Source organism: Dryobates pubescens, chromosome 21, assembly GCF_014839835.1.
Source record: "Dryobates pubescens isolate bDryPub1 chromosome 21, bDryPub1.pri, whole genome shotgun sequence".
In the NCBI taxonomy this organism is placed as follows: Eukaryota; Metazoa; Chordata; class Aves; order Piciformes; family Picidae; genus Dryobates; species Dryobates pubescens.
The window spans coordinates 21,419,916-21,443,177 of NC_071632.1; the positions used below are offsets into that span (position 1 = coordinate 21,419,916).

Consider the following 23,262-nt stretch of genomic DNA (forward strand, 5'->3'; position numbering starts at 1 on the left):
CCCTTAGCCTGAATTCAAAAGTATATCAATACATTTTCTATCCTTGCATAAGAACTCCAGATTAGGCTTGAAACACAATTTGTGTGGCTTGACCACCAAGACTAAGCACTTGGGACCGTTGATGCAATGTTTCATATGGGGCCAGGAGCAGACAGGTACCAAGCCTTGGGCAAGTGAGTGCTAGGAAGCAAGCTTAAGTAAACAAAGAGTTCCATTGTGATGTTTTCTGCAACCTTGTGATGAAGCAAAGTCATAACTGGCTCCTGCAAGTTTTCCACAGTTGTTGGTTTACCCCCTTTTCTGGCTTGGTATTTATTTTCTCCACCTGTGATAGCTTGAAATTATAACTGCAAAGATCATCACAATCACAGAATGATAGGAATTGGAAGGGACCTCTGGAGACCATCTGGTCCAATCTCCCCACCAGAGCAGGCTCACAGTCTTCCAGTGCTTGCTTTCTCATGGCTATTGGCTCTGTTGAGGATGACAAGGAAAACCAAAGGTATGCTGTCCTCATACACCTCTCAGGATGTCTCACAGAGACACACCACTCTGGAAAAACTGCTGATCATCTGGAATCTTCAAGAATCCCATTTAAAAAGTGAATCATGTAAGTAGAAGCAAGAAGGAAAGATGCTTGTTATCAGAAGATAGCTGAGGTGTCCTCAGAACCAATCACTTGAAGTGCTTGAAAAAACCCCAATCCAGTGGCAGTTTCTGAGCTGTTTCCCCATGGCCCTGGCCACATGGTGCAGGTTGGACTGGGTTTTGCATGTTAATTTTTTTTGACTGGTTTTTGCACGTTCAGTCTTGCTGATAGTACTTAGAAACCTCTTGCTGTGTGGGTAGGATTAGTGCAAGATGGTGCTGATGCAAATATAGCTTGCTTGCTGCAAGAGAGATGGCAAATTGTTTCACATGTTCACTAAGCTGTACCCTGCTAGGTGTGCGTCAAACCGTGCTCAGAAGCTGTTATTTCAGTGCACTGAGAGCATGAATTACAGCCCAGACTTCATAAATACAGCCCACGATGTGTCCACCAGAAGGGGAGAGCACAGGTTAAGACACAGCTTACCAAGTCACTGCAGACTGGCTGAGCCCCTGCAGCTAGGCATGTAGGTGCCCTTCACCTGTGGCAGGTGTGAAGTGAAACTGTGCAGAACTGACTAACCAGCTGGCAGGAGTCAGCATGTGCTCCGTGAGAGTGGTCCAGCTGATGTTCAGCAGTCTGTCCAACCAGAAGTCACATTCTCTGCAGGATGGACTCCTACCACTGCTGTGTTTTGGGCTCAGTGAAAATAAGCTGCTTCAGCACCCTCAAGCTCCTGTCCTGGGAAAGAAGGGAGTGCTTGGCACTGTTTGCTTCAAGGCTGCCAGACCCTGTGCTGGTAGCTCAGTTGTGTGTTTGAGACATGGATCTCCAGAGGTCTTTGCAGGTTACTCTGAGCTGTAGGGGTGCCAAATGCCACATCTTACTGTGGGTTTAATGGGACCCACAAAACCTCAGCTCTTCTGGAAACAGTCTTGAATCTACTGGCATTAGATACAGTAAATGTTTTTTTCCTTCTACTAATTACTCAAGATGTCAGGTCAGCATCTCGGTGTCAGGAATGGCAGACAACCTTCCAAAAGCCATTCTCTTCCTGTCTGCACTGGAGCAGTCTTTACATGAAGTGAGCAGGGCAAGCAGGGTATGCTGATATCACTGCTACTGGTTTACAAAGGCAGCAGAGAGTATCTCCACTGAGCTGTTACCTTGTCACTGGGCAGCACAACGATTTTTGTTCTCCAAAGGGAGATGTGTAACTTGATAACTGAATACTCCTGAGGATTTGGAAATACCTGGAGCACCAACAACCCTGAGAAGCATTCAGGTTTCAGGGCTTCTTCCCTGCCCTTTTGGATGTTACTGAGCATGGATTGATTTTTGTCTGAAAAAAAAATCATATCAAATAACCCACTTTTGTAAGAGACATAGCCAAATATCAACATGTTAAACTCTGTATGAAGGTTTGTGGTGAACTCCATTCCATGTTCTCATTTTGACTGTTATCTGTTCTCTTTTTCCTGACCCTGCACCTAGTTCATCCTCCCACAATAGACAAAACCCTAGCTGGAAGCAGTAGCTGCTTACTGGCTCCCCAAGAAAAACTCAGGCCCTTAATGTACCACCAATTACAGTCAGAATTATCTATAGATTATTTTGATGGTTTATTGGCATGCCAGTGAACTAAGGACCTTGGTTTATTTGTATCATTTAGGTCCGTACGATGAAAAAGGTTGAGGAATGTCTCTCCTAGTAACAATAACCATCCAGATTTGTGAAAAGGCTAAATGGTCTGGATGTCATTTCCATGGTACAGATTCCACACAACAAGACATAATCCTGGAAGCACAGGAAACTTTGAGTTGATCACAGAACTGATAGCAGAGCAATTCAGGAATTTGTAAATGCCACTTGGTTCCCCATGGTAATTTGCTCTTCATGAGCTGTCACTGCACAGGTCATTTCCCCCCTGATTTATGCCTTTCCATGAATGTATCTGTCATAACTAGCACCCAGCCACTACTTCCTTCCCTGAACAGCACCATCTTGGAAGCATTTTCCCCCTAAAAACATAAAACCAGAAACGCTTGTCCAGAGTGGACACAGTGTGATGGATGAAAGAGGCAACTTCCCAGAAACCAAACTGAGGGGAGGTTGTCTCCGGTGTGCCCAGAGAACGAGGTCTTTGCTACGTGGAAGAACACACCAGCTTGCTACCATCTGTGTCTCCATGCTGCAAAGGCACTCAGGCAAGCCAGCAACTGACTGCTCCAACTGAAGAGATGCTGATATCCTGCTCCCACACACCTGTGGAGCTGTCATATTAGGAGTTTTTTCAGATGAACTCACAGACAGCACGATAAAAACCCCTGGAGCTGCCTCACCTGTGCTGAGTCAAGAATCACAGCTCAGAGAGAGGTGAAACCTGGGAACCTCTGAAGCAAAGTCTCCCCCGCAGTACAAACTCATCTGTGTGTTTGCTTTGTTTTTCATAGACATATAAGAAAGCAAAGGGCACAATTTAATTCTGATGGAAACATTTAAAAATAGTTTTTACCAAAAGTGACATTTAATGAACTCTCTGTGCAAAAAAAGTTTGGGGAAATGGAAAAAATCCTTGAAACCTTCCCCTGGGCAGACTTTTATCTAACCAAATTATGTCAAGAGTGCATGACATGAAGTCGTCTCTATTACAGACAGTTACACCAATTAAACTGGTGGAACCATCCTCAGCTTGGGTGAAGTACTTTTACTTCATCTCAGTTTTGATTTGTTCCCAAGTGATGCAAACTAACTGACATAATCCCAGTTTAATTTGAAATGAAAGTGTTTTAGATAGGTTTGAACTAAAACTGCTTGGAATCAGCCTGTGAGGTACTCCCATGTGATCTGGAGACCTCATTTCAAAATAAAGGCCTTCATATACAGATTTCTACCACAGATCTCCAAAGGCTTAAATTTCAGCCCATCCAATTAGTTCCCTTCTCATTATCACCCAGACAAACCTGTGCTCCTTTGCACAGCTGCTCTCAGTGGTTCAGCACTACCTACCTCTGGTAAGGCTGCAAGTTAAGGCAAGAGTCCTCCTGAAGCGATGCAAGGGAGCTTTTCAATGGTCAGTAAATAGAATGGTTAAAAATCAGACTAAGAAGCAGTAGAGCAAGAAAAGAGAACAAAGCAAGATCAAAACATGTGACTAAAAGATTACCGTGGTGTTCTTGGGACGCAGTCTTGCCCCGCTTGGAAAAGCCAAGCCAAAAGACAGTGTTCAAATCCCAGAAAGGGAAATGCTGTCCTTAATTGTGGTGAAAGGAGAAGGAGATACTGGAGGCATTCTAATGCATTGACGTGTCTGAAGTTATTAAGTACTACTGCTTTCTTAGATTGCTGAAGAACTGGTCCTCACCAGATAAACACAGTAGCTGTGGCACTCACGGCACTTCCAAGGGGAAGCCACGAGCACTGCTGAAGGGCTGCTCCTCACAGCACCTGAGGAAGGTAAGTAAATGTTGTTCTCTTTCTACATGGCTAGATGTGACTCCATTCTCTGGATGATGATGACCCAGAGAAATTATGTGATTTCCCTGTCAGCTCCAATGCCCCTGGAAGCCAACAGAACTTAGACAGATATCTGTACTTAAAAGCATTAAAAAAATGAAGAAAAAAGCAATTTTAAACTTGGAGCTGAAGTTCCCAGCTGTCAGTCCTGACCTGAATTTCCTGAACTACTTAAAACCCAAATGTAAAAGCTTGTCACTGGAAGTTAAACAGTACAGGGATGATTAATCTGAGTCGGTGGCATGGGGTTGCAGGCCAGTGATGTGTTTGTGGAGTTTCAGTCTTTTCTGGTAGGAATAGCTCCTAGGGCCAGAGAGAAGGGGGGGTAGGAAGCACTGTCTACTGTTATTAAAATGGTCCACTGATCTCATGCCTCTAAGGAGGCTCAGATGAATAAATAGTCAAACATTAACCTTTTTAGCGTAGAAAGGAAAGGAAAACATCCACACACAATGCAAAACAGTAATGCAGGGAGCCACCCTCTGCAGCTCGATGAGGCTGCTCAGCTGTGTGGTGCCCCTGCACTGCCAGATGTGGCTGCTCATAGTGGCACTCATTTGCCCACTTTTGTCATGGGCACTGAGCACTGTTTCTGCGTTTGAAGGGTACACTTTAGTTCATCACTTCTCTGCCTAAGCGAGGTGAGGACTGAATCAGGGACATAAGGATTCGCAGAAGGCGCGTGGAATCTCAGCAGCTCCTGGGCGATTTGTTTCCAGCGCTGAATTAGTTAATGACAACAACAAAACCCAGACAAAGCCACAAACAGGAAGCTCCTCTTGTGTGCTGCCAGAGGCAGAGGTAGTGCTAAGTCGCACACCTGAAATCAGAACTGGGGATGTGGCTTCAGGCTGGAGTCTTTGCCTGGCAAGCCGTGGCATATAGGGCCCAGGGTTTGCTTTCAGGAGCCAAGTAAGGAAATGGCATGCAGGGAAGAGGCCTTTGGGGTCCTTTCAGCAAGCGCTTGCCACGTAAGCCCTGGTAGGATACTTTTGCAACAGGTGGTGAGAATAGCTTTTGCAAGGTAAAGTTTTAACACAGCAGCAAGCCAGCTCATTCAGGAAAAGTATTTCTCCAGAGAAATTTTAGTACAGGTCTCTGCAGTTTTTTCCTGGATTTAGCAATTCCTAGAGGACTTCTGGCCACAGAGAAGCTGGCATTGCAAACTGAACAGAGAGAAATGCTAGAGGACATCCTTCAGAGCATCACGGAGAGACTGGACAGATGAAATGACTCCTCAGATACAAACAAGGATGGAAGGTTCAAATTAGATTTTCTCAAAGAACTTTCCCTACAAAAAGAGTTCAGAGGTGAAGAGCCTGTTCAGAATGAGGCAGGGATCTTGGGACAACCAGGAGGTGTATCCTGAATGTTGGCTTCCCAGAGGGCAGCCCTGAGTTTGCACTATGTTTGCTGAAGGCTGTCCAAAATGTACACTGGAACAAGTCTTTAGATCCTGTTGAGCTGACACCAAGGTGCACAGAATAAAAAGAGCTAAGACCTAAGATAGAATCAATTCTTACCTGTTTGTACTTAGTCAATTTCCATTCCTACATGGATTGTGATGCTGAAAGTGATGGCACAGCAATGTTCTCTCAAAAGGCAAGTTACTGCTTAAGATAAGGAAGGGCTTTCTAGCTTCCGGAAGGAGAGAATCAATTACTTTATGCAGTTAATTAGTGAGATCTGTAATTGACCTCAGAACAAGATTCAAGGGGTTTTATTTTATTTTTTGGTTGCTGAGTAAGAAAAAAAGTAAAGGTGGTGCCATAGGCCTCGTGAAAGGGGCTCAGAATATCTCCACTGTTGTGCAGATGGATCATTTGGATGTGGCAGCAAGGAACTATTCTTGCTTCCAAGAGTCACAGTTAACTCCAATTCTGCACCTCGGTGACATAAATGGCCCAGGTCTCACTGGTGGTAAACTGTCTCCCTTGTCTGCTGGGCAAATAGTTAAGGGGAGCTTGAGGAGAGTGCGTTTCTTCTGTAATTGCTGACACTCCCAGTCACAGCCACGCAAGGGTCTGGGATATGTATCTGCTATTCTGCGGTACCAGACTGACATTCCTTCTCCTTGATCATCTTCAAGGACTATCTCAACCATCCCAAACATTCAGATGTGGAGCATTTTGAATTCTCACAATGCATCATCACTTCAGATGGTAATCTTAATCCTAGTTTTGGGCAACACTAGTCACCTGAAAGTTACTGAAATGCACAAAATACCACTGTAAAAAAAACAAACCTTCACATTGGTAATGATCAAACTGTTCCTCTAAGAACAATGGAAATGCAAAGGAGGGAGAGAGTGCAAAAGATGTTATGTATCAGGGAAATTTTATTTCCTAAGGTTTCCTTTTGCTGTGCAGTACCTCACTTCTAGCCAAGAAAGCATCTTAGCTCAAACCCAGTTTCATCAGCTTGTGAGCTAATATGCCAAACTATGTGCAGAAGGAGATCAGGCATTAACTGATGTTCTCTGCTGCCAGCTGTGCTACAGGGCCAGCAAGCTCTGGGACACAGACAGGCAAAGAAAGGAACTTCTCAGCTCCTCCACTACCAGAGCTCATCTGCATCAATGTTAAGAAGAAAATGACTGAAAGTCAAAGTTCCTTTCCACGGTGCAGGATTTGCTTGCACACTTGTCTGTATGCTGAGGCAGGTCAGTCTATCTACAGTATTCGTTTGTGCTCCCTTGGATTCACTTTCATAAACCATATTGGATTAAGAAAGGGACATCTGCCTTATTTTAAAGTATCGAGGCAGAGAAGCAAGTGCCAAGACAGGCAGCGATTTACATCTGGTTTGTAATTGAAGGGATCCAAGGTGTCTAAACAGCTTGCAGAAGTGGATCTCAGTGCTTGCCTGGGTAGCACAACAGAGAATGAAAATCAGACATGAAGTCACATGCATCATTTTAGGTGTTTTAGGTCAAGGTAAAGGTGCCACAAGACCTTTTTCAAACCTTGCCCCTTTCCTGATGTTACAATGCTGGGAATAGACCTGGCTTTAGGCTAAATCTCTGCAAATATCTGATAAATCTTTTGATGTGAAATAGCTAGGAAAGGTAATTTTAATCTATTCTAGGTCAATTCTCTGTGGTCTTTAAGAAGTTTCACTCAGCTACCAACACCTGAAGATGATCTGTATGGAGCGGTCCCCGGCAGGATGTGACCACTACAGTAAGTGTTGCTAAGGAGAAACACACCTTTGTTCTATGCTTCTTACATGACACAGCTGGTCAAATGGCTCATTGCATGTAAATAATCCAAACCACTTGAATGAAAGCCTTTGGGTCTGAACTCATTGGTGAGCTGTGCTGAAATCAGATGGCACCATACCTATGCAATGCCACCACGCCCATCAAAAATCAAGTCTCAATAGAAAAGCATTCTACAGATCCTGTCTCCAAGGGAGACCGCCATGGCCCAGCATATATCCCTGAGCTCGGCTGACAGAGCCCCAGGCCAAGGTTCCCACAGTGCTCACCTCTGTCTGCCCAGCTGCAGCCCCCCAGACTCTCCACAGGAGCCCCAATCCAGCACATTGCTCTGGGAGAGGGTCTGTAGGATTCAGCCATCTCCATTTCTGCTGGAGGAGTTCCAGCAGAACTGGGTGACTGCTCTTCCTCTGCAAGCTCTAGATGCCTGAGCCATGGGGCTTGGTGTAGAAGCACCAAGAAAACTTCAGATGCATTGATGTGAAAGTTCCAATATTTCTCCTCAGGCCCTCCTATGGAACTCCACACCAGGGAAAATTTGGAAAGCAGAGTGAACACCACTGGTACAGGTTCTGCAATGATCAGACTACAAGTGAAATAATAAGGTCCTATTAGTACTGGAAAAGTAAAGGTGCAACTCATTGATACACATCAGTGAAGGAAGCTGGATCACCACAAAGCCTTTCCTTGCCTCCACCATACTTGAAAAGCTGCTCAGCAGAAGGCTGATGCTTTCACTCTATTTCATCCTGCGAAACACAACAAACAAACAAAGCTGGGGTTCTCCAGTAGCAACCCTGATTTTCATTGTTTGGGTCTTGACGTAAAGCACAAGAAAGACCTGGATAATATTTTGAATGTCTATATTTGAAACATGCAGCACTTAGCAAGAGGTAAAAATCTTCCCCTTGTGTAGCACAGCACAGCACTGGGGGAGAGATGTTTGTATAGCCTCAAAGGCAGGTGTGTCACCATGCTGCTAAAAGCAATGGCCCTGCTAAGAAGAGGTAAGCATCAGAGAGTAGCCCAGGAGAGGTTACTGGAACTCAACATACATGACAACAAACCAAACAGCAGCACTGTAAAATTAAGGCACTTAGTGTGTTTAAGCCTGGTCAAAGCATCCCAACCAGTTCTGCCACTGGTCTGGCTGCAGTGATGCTGGCATTGCCTGTGGTCTGGGTGTAAGCAGCTCTCCTGAGTCTGGGCTGGTCACCAGTCCAAACAGGAGAAACCACCAGCCCCACGCACTGCAGGAATTGCTCTGCTGCTGAAGCCAGTTAGCACAACTGGGAACGTGATGTAATCTGGGTTTGTTCCACAATGTGTTAAAAAATTACATTCTTTAGTATAGTTGCAGCCTAAGCTTTATCTTTTGAAAATAACTCCTACATCCTTGCTTTGCTTCTCCTGTAAGCCAGGGCTGGCCCGGGGATAAGGATGCTTTTTAATTCCTGCTAATGTTGTGTCCCACTAAGACTTGTTCTGCCATTGGGACTCCCAAGCATTTTTGACACGTGGTGTGCTGCTCCTTCCTTCTCCTGAGAGAGTCATAAAAATCTCCCAACACCAAACCCTGAACCAAACCAACGCAAATTAAAAAACGAAGACCATACATGCAGGGAGAAAAAGACAGAAGTAAAGATGTTCCTTGTGAAATGTATTTGTTATCTGAGAGGGAATTTTATTGAATGTTTTCAGAACAGGTCCTTCTGATGCTGGAGCAGTGTAATGCAGAGTACAGGTGGCTCAGTTCATTTTACCATGTTCTCCAGATGCAGGCACAGTGTTGGTACACACTGGTGCTAAGCATGAACACACCACAGCATCAGGTCTTACTTTTTCATGAAACATGCACCCAGTGATATATGTGCTACAATTGCTGCTGCTTGTTTGGAATGGAATGGAATAGAATAGAAAATAGAATGGTTTGGGTTGGAGATGACCCTTAAGGTCACTGAGTCCAACTGTAACCGAATACTGTCAAGATGGCAGAGTGCAGAGAACATGGGTGAAAATTGGGGTACGCTGAAAGTTGTTCAGCAGGGAAGGAAAAGGAGGTCGTACTCTTTGTCTTTGTGCTGCTGAACTTCTCCCTGCCTTGGGTAAAGGGGGGATTCGAAGACATTCTTCCAGGGAGCGCTGTTGGGAGGAATCCATGCTAAGGCACTTCATCGGCCTCACCTTGCAGCCTCTGTAGCCGTGCAAAGCGCTGAAACAAGGCGGCTCCGGACCGCGGTAGGGAGGCCGGAGGAACTCACTGCGCCTCCGCCCACCCCGGGGCACCCACCGCTACCCCGGGGTGCTGCCCCCGCGGGCATCCCGGGGCGCTGCCTCGCCTTGGAGCCCCTCCGCCAGAGGACCCGGGACGGGCGGGGCGCTCCCGCTGCGTGCCGCTGGCGCTGGGGCGCCCCCTGTGGGCCGGCGGCGCGGTCACGTGGATGTGACAGCGGCGCTGTGCCTGGCCAGCGGCAGTCGCGGCAGCGGCACCGCAGCGCCAGGCGCCGCCGCCAGCCCGAGCCGGGCTCGGAGGAGCGGGCCGGGGCGCAGCGAGGCGAGGCGGCAGCCGCCGCCGCCGTCGTGCCGGGCAGCGGGGGTTGGGGGGTGGGTCGGGCCGGGCGCGGCGGGGAGCCGATGCGGAGCGATCGCGGGCGGGCGGCGGCGGGAGCGGCCATGGCGGGGCCCCGCTGAAGGAGGCGGTGAAGGAGGAGGAGGAGAGGGGAGGAGAGGAGAAACCTCCGCATTCCCTCCCTCCCTCCGCGCCCCGTCCCCCCCGCCCGGACCGCCCGCCCGCCTCCCCCCCGCCCCGCATGCCCGGCTGAGACCGCGGGGAGGACTCAGCCACCCGCCGCGGCCCCGCCGCCTTCCCTCTCCCCGTTGAGCTGCGGACAAAGGGGGAGAGCGGGCAGCCGGAGGAGGGGAGAGTGCGTCCCCGCCGCGCGAGCATGGCGGACCGCAGCCTGGAGAGCGTGTCCCTGCCCCTGGAGGTGAGGGCCCGGCTGGCCGAGCTGGAGCTGGAGCTCTCCGAAGGTAAAGGGGCGCTGGGGCGGGCCCGGCTCTCGCGCGGGCGGCGGGCGGCGCGGGCGCGCGGCAGCGGAGCGGTAGTCCCCGGCCCTCTCCCCCCTGGCGCACCCTCCGCCCTGCGGCCCGCTGGGGGCTGCGGGGCGAGCCCCGGCCCCCATGGCGCACAGGGGCTTCCGGACGGTGCATCCCCGGCTCCCACCGGCGGGCTGGCGGAGGGTACCGGCGCGGATGTTTTGTTCTGCCTGTGAATTCCCCCTCCGCTCTCTGCCGCGGCGCTGGCGGGGGCGGCAGAGGGGCTCCGGCAGCAGGGCTGGTCGCCTAGCCTCGTAGGCTGTAGTGCGGAAGGTGGAAAAATCCGAGGGGCTATCTCAGAGGGGTTCCCGTCCTGCCAAGGAAATGCGGCTTCGCGGAAATCTGCCGTGTGCCTGCGTGGAGAGGCCCCGGTTCCACCGTGCCGAGGGGCTCGCTGCGGAGTGCGCGCAGTGTGTGTCGGCTGCAACGAAATACCCCTTGCTAAGGTCGTTTTGGACAATCCTGGCTAGGTCGGTAGTGGAAACGATTTTTTTTTTCCCCAATTGCGGGATTTATTTGTGTATATATGTACACATAGATGGATAATTGAAAGCGTGTGGTGATTGTCTTGGCGCGATTGATTCTGATGCGCTGCTGGTTGCCGGGCTGGGAAGGCTCTCATGCAGCCCGCATCTTGCTGCTGCCGTGGCTGGCAGGATGAGCAGGAGCCCCGGCCCACCCTCCTCTCAGCCTGGCTCCAGCTCCGCGTTTCCATGCCTGTCAGCCCCGGTTAAGGAACGGGAGGCAGGGAGCGATTAGTGTTTGTCAGGATCCCTGGCTGATGGGGATTGAGCGCCCAGCGTGCCATCAGTCTTGGAGGCGATTTTAGTGTATCAGACGTAATCTGTTCCTCCCAGAGGAAGGGAGTAGGGAGTATTTATACACACTGATGTCGGGATTGGCTCTTTCCTCAAATGCATATCTGCTAGTAGCTGCCCCCCATTTTTGTTAATAACTCTCCCCCCCCTCCCCCCCCCCCCCAAATATCAAGGCTCATTCACCACCGAGAGGTTACAGCGCTTAAGAGAAGGGACAAATGGTCCAGCGTGTCCCAGATTAGGTATTGGAAGTGGTCGATATATTGAGCTGTCCGTCTGTCTTTCAGTCCTTTTTGTAACGGTTTGTAAGGGCTCCAAGCCAGAAAGTAAAATGTGCTCAGCAGGGAGGAGCCGATGTTGACATTGTATTTTCCTTTTAACACTTTGAGGGTGAAGAGGAGAATGAGTGACTGAGATTGCTTGTGGCTCTCATTTTTATGCCTCCCCCTCCAGGAGGGTGCCCTGGAAACCTGAAATAAGAGGAGTTAAATACAATCTAAGCTTTCTGTGATGCACAGCCCGTGGATTGGCCCTTGTCTGTGGTGGTGAGGGTGGGAGGAAGCACCATATATATCATGGTGTGCTTACCCTTTTTGCTTTATGCAGAAGGTGCTTCTTGATGTGTACCACATTGTTGTCTGCACACCAACAAGATGATGATTAAAACGGTTGTTAGTAAATGCTTGTAGAAGACCAAAATAAAACTGGCAAAGGCCTTTAATCAGAAAAATGCTAATTCCATGTACTAAAGTTGTAATATAGTTTCATGGTGCAGTTTCTGTTGCTGTAAGCATAATCCAAGAAGGCTCTAAGGAAGCAGAACGTGGCTTGCAATTGGACATCTCTATCTGCACTGCTGTAACTTCCCTGCAGCTAGAGCTGGGATGAATTTAAACCACTGACAATATCTTCTGTTTCACTGATGTTACACCCAGCAGACGGCATGGGTTGTGTTTTCTGACTGTTGCAGCTTAAGCAAGATCAGTTAAAACTGGGAGGTGGTTGGAGAAAGGGTCAGTATCCTTATTTCAGAGCCTTCCCCCAATGGCTGAATTGATGTAATCTTAGTCAAGTGGCTGACAGTGATCAGTGCCTGAAACAATGAAATCATTAACTGCTTTAAGCTTCTGCCTGTAGGCACCTGCTTTGCAACTCCTGGCCTGTTCCCAGAACTAATACCTGCAGGTAGTGGGGTCAGAAATACGTACAGCTGTTTTGTGCTGTGGAAGATTAGCTGTGCTCTGGTCATGCTGACTCCTAGTTACATGATTTTTGAGGCCAGTTGGTGCATCCTTATGCCCTGAACCTTATGTATTTGCTTAACTTGAGTGCAGTGGGCCCCTCCACTGGCTTCAGTGGAACACTTTCACTGGGGTACACCTGTGCATGCACATAAAAGGTCAGGAGGCTGAGGTTTTGGCACGTGTCATGCTCATGACATGTGAAGGTATCTCTGCTGCCTTTATGAAGCAGGAAGTTGCTGAAGGCAGTAGACAGGCAGCTGTCTACTTAAACATGTCTCTGGGGCTCATTGATAACAATGGGAGCTGACTGCCTGATGTAAATTCTGCCCTTTTAAAAAGTGCTTTCCTCAGACTTACTAAGAAAAGGTTTTCCAAGTTCTTGATGGCTGAATTGGTTTATTGTATTGTTTGTGAGCAGAAGCTTTTCAGTCCTGCTGCTGCTGAACGCTGTGCGTCTTACAGCTGTCGCTTGTACCCAAGCAACCCACATACTCTGGTGCCAAACCCTGCTATGGACAGTGCAACTTTAGGAATGTCTTCTGAGACAAAGCTGCTGCTTTGTGGAGATAGACGGAAGCACCAGCAGGGTTATTGCAAGATCATGTCTTGCCTGTGAGCTAAAGCTGTCTGCTTCCTAGCTCCTGGAGGTGTCTTGTGTGATTGTGCAGATCCTGCCCACACAGTGCATCTCTAAAATCCAAGGTAAAAGAGCTGGTGTCTGTGTGACCAGACCACTAGTTATTGTGTCAGTAGCACAGCAGGCACAGAGCAGATGTTGTAATTACAGTCTTCACTGGTAGTCATCATACATTTAAATTTGGCCATGCTATTTCCCCCTGCTCCCTTGTAGTCAAATTCTGAGTTCCTTGTTCAGCTGTGTGCTGGGCATAGGCTCACGTGTGGCAGGGGTGCCTGCTGGCAGGCAAAGCTCAGGAAGTGGCTGCAGGACAGCTAGCATGTGCTTTTTAGAAGACAGGACTAAGGGCCTGGTTTTGGGGAGTATTTGGGTAGTTCTGCACTGCTTGTTAGTTGAAAGGGAGGAGCAGCTCATCAAGAATGTGTTTACTTGATGTTCTCCTAAGATCATCTCTGTGGCAATCCTAGCCCGTTGATTATTGTGGGCAAGCCACATGCCTGCTACCTACCCTTTGTTCTACCTACCCTGGTCTGAATGGCCTTTTGTTTGTTTGTTTGTTTTAAACAGAGAGATTGAAAAGGATGCAGATTAGAATAACTATTTTAGATGTTATTAGCTTCATTACTGTAATTTAGAAAGTGGAGATCAGTTGGGATCAGAAAGCTTAGCAGTGCTCTTGCCTGGGTGCTGGTAGTCTGAAGGAGTGAGTGCTGGAGGTAGCCTGGCACTCTGCTATCAGAGTGCTGAGAATGGCTTTCACATTGGTGTGTTGGCATGGAAAGTTCTGCCCAGCTGAAGGCAGCACACTTCTTGACAGTGTTTGCACTTTATTTGGGGAGGAGGAAATACTGCATTTCTCAGAACACAAGGGCACAGGAGCAGTTTAAGTTTCACAGATGTTCGAAGTTGTGGAATCACCCTGGTCCCACCAGATGACGCTTGCTTTGCTGTGTGAGTGGACGTGCCTGAGGCTGGCATGTTACAGACGTGTTCTTTGACACACTAGTGGTATCCACTGCGTGTACTAAAGCTGGTGTTGCTCAGAACCAGAGCCCTTCTGGGCTGATGCAATCAACATGCCACTCTGCAGTGGCTGGTTCTTTAGGCCTGCTTACGCTTTTATGAGGCTTTAGTTTTCTAACGATGTATAAAATTGTACTGGTGGAAATAGATGAATCATCTTGTTTTTCAGAATAGCTTGGGGGCTGTTAACTGAAGAAGTGATTTAATACAACCAGGAGTCCTGAAATGTGCTGCTTGATTTAAAAAAATGTATTTCTACAACCCCTCCATTCTTAAAAACACTTAAGAATGTAAAAAAACCCCAAACCCGCCTCCGAATAACTGTCTCATTTGCCCCTCAGTGTAAGGATATACAAGGTTTTGTTGCCCTTCCAAATGCTTCCTGAACCAAAATTAATTGGGAAAAGATGTTGGGTAGTTCTTCCAGTATTTTATCCAAGTGTCAGATGGCAGAGCAGAAACACTTAAAAACCCACAGAGGCCACATGGAAAATGTGAAGCCTGTCCTATGCAGAAACTATTCTACCTATATTCCAAAGTATACCTCCTGGCCTCTTCCATTTTAAACATAAGAGGCACAGCAGGGTTTGGGTGGGTTTTTTTGAAGTTTTGGGAAAAGTGTCAGCAGCTCCTCAGTGAGTGGTTCCTGCCTCCCAAAGGCACTGGATGTGCACTCAGCTAATTAATTTGGTTCTCTGCTTTTGTTGTGTTGACTGGCGTCATTATATTTGGTAATGCTGTTTGGGTTGATTTTGGCCAGTTTTATTATTTTATTAGGTATAAGTTCTATCCTTTGTCATCTGCATGTAGTCACTGGGTTGGGGCCTGAGAACTTTAGTGCCTAGTTAGTATTTCTCTGTAACATTTGCCAGCTTATTCTTCAGCCATGGAGAGGTTTCAAAGCGTGGAAATTTCAATAACAAGCACACCTCTGTGATTTGGGACACGAAGTCATCCTTGAATTCACTGCTAGTGCTCTGCTTAGCAAGTGGGTATCACCTGTGCAGTGACAGAGTGTTAATGCTTTCTGAGTTCAGGTGAGAAATGAGCTAAGAAATTCAATGCTCACTTGCTTCTTGGTTTTTGAGCTGTTAGGGTGCAGTTAGCTCACGTTTTCCATTCTTTTTCTGGCAAAGGACTAATTTGTACTGAAATTTGTATGTAACTTACGTGCAAGACCTAAGGCTTTAAGAAGATACAACAAATCCATGGGAATTGTGATAAAATCAAGAGTGCTGGCAACAGAAACGTCTTTCTTTGTAAGGTCAAGATCCGAATCGGCTATTTTGTTTCTTCGATGGGAAGGGCAGTAAGGCGATTAGGTAACAAACCTGTTAAATTCACTCATGAGTTACCAACAATTTGCATTTTAAGGTCCTGGACTTTGAAGGGTTTTATTACCTACCAACTTCACTGTGCTATTTAGACTAAAGGGCTTTCAATGGGTGGAGTGGTGTCGAAAGGATTCTCCGTCACTCATTCAGCTGAAGTACTTTGTAATGCCTTGTAAAACAGAGTATGCAAATATCCAGGATGTTCGCAGAAAAGCTGTCCCGAAGGCATGCTGTAAATGCACCTTTATTGCCAGCTCCTGTTGAGCAGCATCGGTGCCCAAAGGTTACACTTAACAGATCGCTCGGATGATCTTTGCTGTGTTACACAACAAACTCGACAAACTTCTCCCAAGCGTGTGTGAAAATTGCCAGTGGGGTGTCAGCGTTTTCGGCAAGGCGGGCAGTGAGCAGTGTGTTTGCAAGGAGAGCAGGCTTTGTACGGAGCTGCCCCTTGAAGCTGCGGGGTGCAGCTGGGTGCCCCCCAGCTCTGCTTCCCTTTGCCAAGCGAACAGCGCGGTGTGGAGCTATGGTTGTGAGTCAGCCTGCTGCTTTTCTCTGGTATTGACCTGTCTTGCTTACTCCAGTATGAGGGGAGTGCTGTTATTTTGATTGGAATAGTCTTCATTCTAGCAATCCAAACATCATTTAGTATTGAAGGATTTCAGATTTAGCACACCTCTTTCCTTTGTGCTTTAATTCTTCTCAGGGAAAAATATTTTCCTGCTGTATGAAAGGCAGATATAATAAACTCATTTTTGATGCAGGGTTTGGATTGGGAGCAGCAGAAAGATTGATGTTTCTCTGAAGGGACATCGATAGGCTTCTTCAGGTTTTCCTAGCTCAGAATGGATGTTTGTGGTGTGGCACAGGGAATCCTAAATGCACCATAGCTCATCTGCACTTAAAAATGCATTGCCTGTGCTTTACTTTCTGAAGAGGCTATTTGTACAATGCGTCAAGCAGGACAGGGTTTTTAAAAATAACTGCTTTAATTCCCCAGCAACTGTCAGACAAGATGACTCACTGCAGCATGAGAATTCACCACAGCACATCACAGATTTGACACAGACTCCTAATCCATGTAGAATTATACATGTACATTCCCCTACCTTCATTTTTGCCAAACTCCTGATGATCCCATTCTGCCTTCTTTCCTTCCACCCCCCCCCCCATCTTCTTGAGAACCTCTTTGCAATCAGTAGTTCCAGCTATCTTTTCCTGGCTTGGCAAGAGACTTTTCTGATCCTCAGCAGCAGCTCCAGGTTCCTTCCTTGGCTGGGGTGGTGTGGGGGTCATTCTTCAAGCATGGTTCCTCTCTGCAGGGTTGTTTCTGACCTTTCCTTGCATTACTGGGGTGACATACACTGCAAAATGGGAATGGACTTCATGGGATTCCACTTGGTGGAATGCAGCAGGGAATTGCTCATTTTAAGCCTGTGTAAATCAGTCAGGAGTTTCTCAGTAATCTTAGCTAGGGCTTGTAGTTGCCAGCTAGTATTATTTACCACTAGGATGAAGTATTACTTTAAAATGTGTGTGAAGTATACTGGGGACATCATGGTCTTGTGCAGGAAAAAACAAATATAGGAACAAGAGTACTCAAAGCAACTGAACTTGAGACAGGTGATAAGAAGACCATGGCCTGGAGCCTCTGACTGCAGAAGAGGAGGCTTCTGCCCTAAAACTTTGTGGAGTCCTACTAGAGCAGCCTGTGCATGGTTCTCAGGGGATGGCTGAAGGCATGCTGTGGTGCTTCTTGTAGTCCCTTCTCTGAGAACAGAGTTAAGTTTTTGGTTCTTGGCAGTTGGATGGGGTAGTCTCTTGACCTGGTAGCCTGCAGTGCTCTGAGAAGCCTTCAGGTGTGGGTAATTGTCACCTTGTTTAGCAGCAGAGGGTAGCAGTGAAAAGCCTGTCATGTCTGGTCTCCACCACCTCTTTGAAGAATATCGTGTTAAATGGTTGGGTGGCTAGAGCAAGAAAGAATTCTTCCAAAGTCTGGTAGTAACTCGGGAGGGAAGGTGTTCCCTAAGACTTTTGAAGGGGCTGTTTGATATGCAGAGGCTGACCTGAGCAGTCAGTGCCATCTTCTTGGGATGCTTGATTGTTTTCATGTGAAGGGATTCTTCATGTTGTCTGCTTCTATGGAAGTAAAAAAGGATGTTAGGACCTACGTTTAATTGTGTTTCTCTCTGGATCCAGGAAGCACACCTCCACACTAACACCTGCAATGTCTTCATTTGAATCTTGGCTTGATCTGTATCTAAGGTGAAGACAGCAAAAGTAGATCTTGTAAGTCTGTTGTGGTAGGAGCCTGGAAGACATACATCTCTTGACAAGCTCTATGACAAATGCTGAAGTGTAAGCCATAGAGCTGCTTTTGGACTGTTAAGCTGCTGGTTGAAAGTCTGCCTAGACTAGCAAAAAATGAGAGATTTCTCATTGGCTTGGAGGCCCAAACAAAGTGTGCTGACATGCTTTTCTGTAGAGTGTGCATGTCCATATCTCCACAAACAGCTTAGCAAAATAGAGACTCTAGCAACAATCCCTTCACAGAAAGCAGGCCTGGAGTATCCCTTCTGGGTGGGCCCTGCAGATAGTGTTAAGCAGCATTGGCCTCAAGGTCATAGCAAATGCTGAAACTTTTTTTTACCTTTCCCCTCTTGAGGGGGATGCCCTCAGTCATATCAATTTATATGTCTCATTCTTATCATTGCATGGAGAATGAACAAGTCTAGAATTCTGTCCTTGTGGAAAGAGATGTTATTCAAATAATGGGATAATGTTTTGGCTGAATGCCAGAGCAAATAAAATGGTGGTGTTGTGGTGATGTGAACTGTTCAACTTTGGTGAAGAATCCTCAAATGGGATTGTTTTCAGGTGCTGGACTTCTTTGACAGATGCCTGAGGATGAACTGAGGATGAACACTTGGTGCCATGGTTTAGTTGATTAGATAGTGCTGGATGATAGGTTGGACTTGATGATCTTGAATGTCTTTTCCAACCTGGTTAATTGTGTTGTGTTGTATTATTGGACAAACAGCAGTTCTGCAGTGAAACAGCAGAATGCAGAAATGCCCCTGTTCTTTCCTGGATGGTGACAGTGACAAACCCCTCTGCTGAACTGGCTGGAAGAGCCCAATTTCAGTTGCTGTATTTTTCAGTCTTAAAAATAGAATTTGTGTATGTAGAGATACTAAAGCACTGAAGCCCACAGGTGGCCAGAAGGATACCAGTTTCAGAGTGATAATTTCGTAGTGCTTTCTCTGCCTACCCCAGTCCAGGATCGTGATGCGTATTCTCTGGTTAACTTCGAACCCTGCTGCAGCAGTTGAGAATTTCAGGTTTGGTGTGTTTTCAGGAGTTTACTAGTGGTGACTTGACATTTACCTGCAGTAGTAATTTGTTTTAAGTCAATATTGAACACCATAAGGATGTGCATACAGTGCAGTTTGAGAGGCTGTCAAAGGCAGCTGCTCTGATTCTTGTTTCAGTAGTGACTACTCATCTGTTTACCCCTAGCTCAGGGGACTTCTGTGTAAACGTGAAGTGGCAGAACAATAACATCTTTAAAAAGTCAGTTGAGACTTATTAAGTGTAGCTTGATTGTTAGCTTTTACCTAAAGATAGTGTCCTTTTTGTTCATTTATAAAGAATAATAAAGCACTGACATCCTCTGAAGATGAATCCTTCCTCTGTCCTGTTCCCTGGTGCTTTAGTGAGGTGAGGACTGCACTCAGCAAGGCAGTGAGTCTCAGTAAGATAGCTGATTTATTATTTTCCTGTCTTAGTAGCAGATTTCCTTTCAGCTCCCATGCAGTAGATATATAATGTGTAAATTTTTAGTTAACTGATCTGTTTGTTGTTTCTGTCCTTTAGTGTTTATTGAGTGTGTTGTTATTCTTATTTGTCATTCCTGAGGTGATGTTAGTGCACCTTGAATCCATGCTTCTCCAGCGTACTGAGTTGCAGCTCATGAGGACCTCCTTCCTACTTTGAAGGCAAACCCAGTTCTGTCTGGAAGATTTTGTCAGGATGGCTGCTCTTTGCTCTGATGCTTTTGCTTTGGTCTCCTTGCTCAGTTGTGGTACTTTGGATTTGCTCTCAGTGTTGTGGTGATAGGTGAAGGGCATAGGAACTGGAAGTGCCTCTGTGCCTTTGTGCTGCAGCAGAAGGACTGCCATGCCTTTTACAGCCATTTGGTAACTCCTAGTGACCTGATCTGTAAGAGTTTTCCCTCCACAGGGTACTGTTAATACAGGTGTAGAAAGCCTGGGCTCTTTATCCTCAGTGTGCACTCTGTTCTGAGATGAATCTAGCCTGGTTTCTGCACCAGCTCTTCGTGCTGCTGAAGAAATAGGATGGGCTCTTTTCTGTCCCAAGGATGATGCAGAGACCACAACATCTGTGATGCCTAAGGAATTTCAGTCTTGCAGAATGCTGCTTGCCATTCCTAGGTGGTGGTCTGGCTTTGGCTGACCTGCAAAATGCTTTTCTCTATATTTTGATAGGAAAATATCACCTGCAGTCTTAGGTTCTTTGCACATCTTTCCATATGTGTGTTGCTGCAGATGCACTTTGCCTGTTCATTATCATAATAGGTTACTTCTGGTAAATAATAAATGCAGTTTCAGATTTGACTTCCTTTTGAGCCATTCTGCTTCAGGATATATTTGAAATAACTCCAGGCCTTATCCAGCAGCTTCTTCCACTGTAGGATGAAGCAAACCTGGCACCTAGGACTACGTTAGACTGAAACTGGGAAGAAGCCAGCTCTTCTTTAGGGTTGGCTTTCCAAATGTGAGCATCTTTTGCTAGTGAAGGCCTTGTGAAAAGTAACAATTTGAAAGTGGGAGTGAGTAGATGCTTCCTAAATGTCTTCCATAAGCAATCATCAAAGATGTGATGTGTGATTCTTCATAAACCCTGGCTCATGTGGCTATGCTAGGGTTAAGAGAGAGAGAATAAAGCATCTAAGTAACCATATCCTTCTGAAATGCTGTGGCATCTGTTTTTCTCCAGGCTCCTGTTGAAAATAGTGTATGGCTGTTGCCATGACTGGGGCATTGTTCCAAAGGCATCTGGCACTGGTATGGCAGGTCAGGATCAGTCCATCATCTTGCCCCGTGTATTTCTGTTCCTTGGTCATCTGTGTCCTTGCACCAGTCCTCCTAAACAGCAGACTCTGTGCAGGGTCACAATGTAGGTAACTCACCTGGTGGCTCCTTTTGCAAGACATTCTTTCCTTCGTGTGTGAAAGAGGGTGGTGGGACATGTCAGGACCAATGTGCTGCAAACTGGAATCTCTGATTCTTCAGTTCATTTAAAAGGTATTATTGTCTTCAAGTAACAAACTGATAGCTCCTGAATCTCAAACACTGCAGAGACAGTGGCTGAGGGATGTGTGCTCTGCTACTTAGACTTGGTATTTACTTCTGCTGTGTGGTGTTTGCTTAGAGCTAGATTAGGATATTCTCCATGCAGTGAGGCATTTATGGAGAAAGCTGCATGTTAAATTTCTGGAAATATGATGTGCAGATAAGTCATGACATTTAATTTTCTCTCTAAAAATGCATTTCTCTTTATAATACCTCCAGCCAGTGCTTTTTTTTAAATTCATGTGAAACCTGCACCAAACAAACCCACAGTTATGCAGTTTAAAATTGTGAAGGAGCTACTTGCAAAGAGCCAGCAATGCTGTCTACAGGATGAAAGCCATTGAAATTGTTCAGGCATAAAGCATGGATTAGGAACTGTATCTTCAACTCATCGTTGCATATTTATGAGTACACCTGTTATATAAGCAGTGGGAAGTGCTGAGATTCCTCCTGCCTTGTGCCACGGTGAGCAGGGTGAAGGAAAACAAGATCATTTGTCAGTTCAATTCTTTTAAATCCAAAGTGAAGCCTTATCTGCCTAATAGCAGAGGAAGATTCTGTTTGTCTTCAGCTGGGCTGTATTCGTGGGACTGGCAGTGGCTGAATTCCAGCTCTCAGTTCTATATAAAGATTCCTGGTCCCACCCAGCCCCTCCCCAGCACTGTCATTTAGCACAATGTGCAGCATGCAGCCCAGCTATGAAACATCCCTGAAATACTCAAGTGTGTCTCCTTTCACTCTTGTATATGGAAAAGAAGAACAAAGGCCTTCTTCTTGGCTTACATAGGCTTCCCAGCTCTGCTGGGTTCGGCACCAGCTGCAGGCTCGTGTTGCCTGCACATTTCCAAGCACAGCCTATATCCAGGGACAGAGCTGGAGGGTTGCATGGTTGCTATATCCTGCATTGCTTCTCTGCTCAGTTCCAAGTGTTATGCCCAGTTTAGGCTTTGCTGCTAAATTAAGTACCCACAAAATACAACTGCCTGGGGAGCTCAGCTTGCAACAGTCCTGAGGGTTCTGCACAATGTGAGATGAAGCTGTCTTTAGAATCCAGTGCTCCTGATGCCATGCTGCTGCTGGCAGGTGGGTCATGATCCCAGTGATGCCTGGGTTTGCAGAAAAAACAACAACAAGAAAACAAATTCTAAAATGTGGGTGTTTTGTGGTTGGTTTTGTTCTTTGGGTTGGTTGTTTGGTTTCTTTCCCCTCTGAGGAAATTTCTTTTTGTAGCTTTGTAAAGTCGGATTGGTTCAGCAATTTGCTACGTGGTGCAGCTCTGTATGTGGCTGCACCATACTGAGAGCGGGGATCTAAGCAGCGTGCATGGAGGAGAAGATGGATGCACTGGGGAGGGATGCCTGTGTAAAAACATCTTTGTCTGGCCTTGCTGCTGGAGGAAATATTTTATATAACTGTACTCTGACTACATAAGGAGAAAAATTCTTTACTGCGAGGCATCAGCACCGGTTGTCCAGGGAGACTGTGGACTCCTTATTCTTGAAGATACTCAAAAACTGTCTGGACATGGTTCTGGACAACCTGTTCTAGGTGGCTTTGCTTGAGAAGTGGGGTTGGATAGCCTCAGCCATTCTGTGATACCCCCTTGAATGTTCGACCTGTCACAGAGAAGTAATTTTGCTATTCCCAGTACTTTCTCCTGGACTTCACACAGAGTGTGGTCCTTGGGTGGACATGCTCAGCCCCTCTTGCAGTGTGGCCATACATCATGCATGCTTGCCGTGGATCCTCAGCCGAGGTCTTCTGTAACACCAAGCTTTTAAATGTAGGATGTGATTATATCCCATGCACGTTAGTGGTAGTCAACAAAAATAGGCTGCCTGGTAGTGGAGCACACTGCAGTCAGGAGACATCGATTCTGAAACCATTTCACTGAGAGCAGTGGTGCTGGGTTCTGTGTGCAGAACTGATAATGGCAGTGAATTTACATCTTATGTAAATGCTCTGGAATTCAAGTGTGGGTAAGGTTGCTTGTGATGATTTTAGTGCTGTCATTAAGTTCATCACTCAGGTATATGACTGTCAGCTAAACAGTTCCTGGAGTTTGTATGGTAGCAGTATCTGTGGAAAAGTAATGCCTTTTGTTCTGGCAGCAGCAGGGAGATGAACAGAACTGAAGTTCTTTGAAATCAGTTTGATTACATATTGACACCGATTTTAGATGTAAAAGTATCTTGAATGGTGATGAGGTCTTTTATTATTTTTATTGGAACCTGCTTGGAGAGTTGCAGAGAGCTGCAGTCATGCACTTCAGTGTTGTGGATTACTCCAAAGCTGTGTGCCAGCAGCGCAGTCAGCAGCACCTGGGCATTGTGGAGCCACCAACAGCCAGATCTCGGGAAAGGGTTTGGTGGCTGTGGTCCTCAGCCAGATCCCTGGCCTCACTACTGTT

At 46.6% G+C, this 23,262-nt stretch overlaps 1 protein-coding gene across 4 annotated transcripts in view; it reads left to right on the top strand.

The window, feature by feature from the left end:
• Window positions 1-10,142: 10,142 nt before the first annotated feature.
• Window positions 10,143-23,262, top strand: part of DIP2C (disco interacting protein 2 homolog C) — a 225,894-nt gene continuing 212,774 nt past the window's right edge. For 3 of the 4 annotated variants that reach the window (XM_054171425.1, XM_054171426.1, XM_054171427.1), the window contains exon 1: window positions 10,144-10,355. In XM_054171425.1, the coding sequence (XP_054027400.1) occupies window positions 10,271-10,355 (85 nt within the window). In that variant the 5' untranslated portion in view covers window positions 10,144-10,270. Of the gene's footprint in view, window positions 10,356-23,262 lie in introns of all 4 variants that reach the window. The other variant, XM_054171424.1, reaches the window with a different exon arrangement.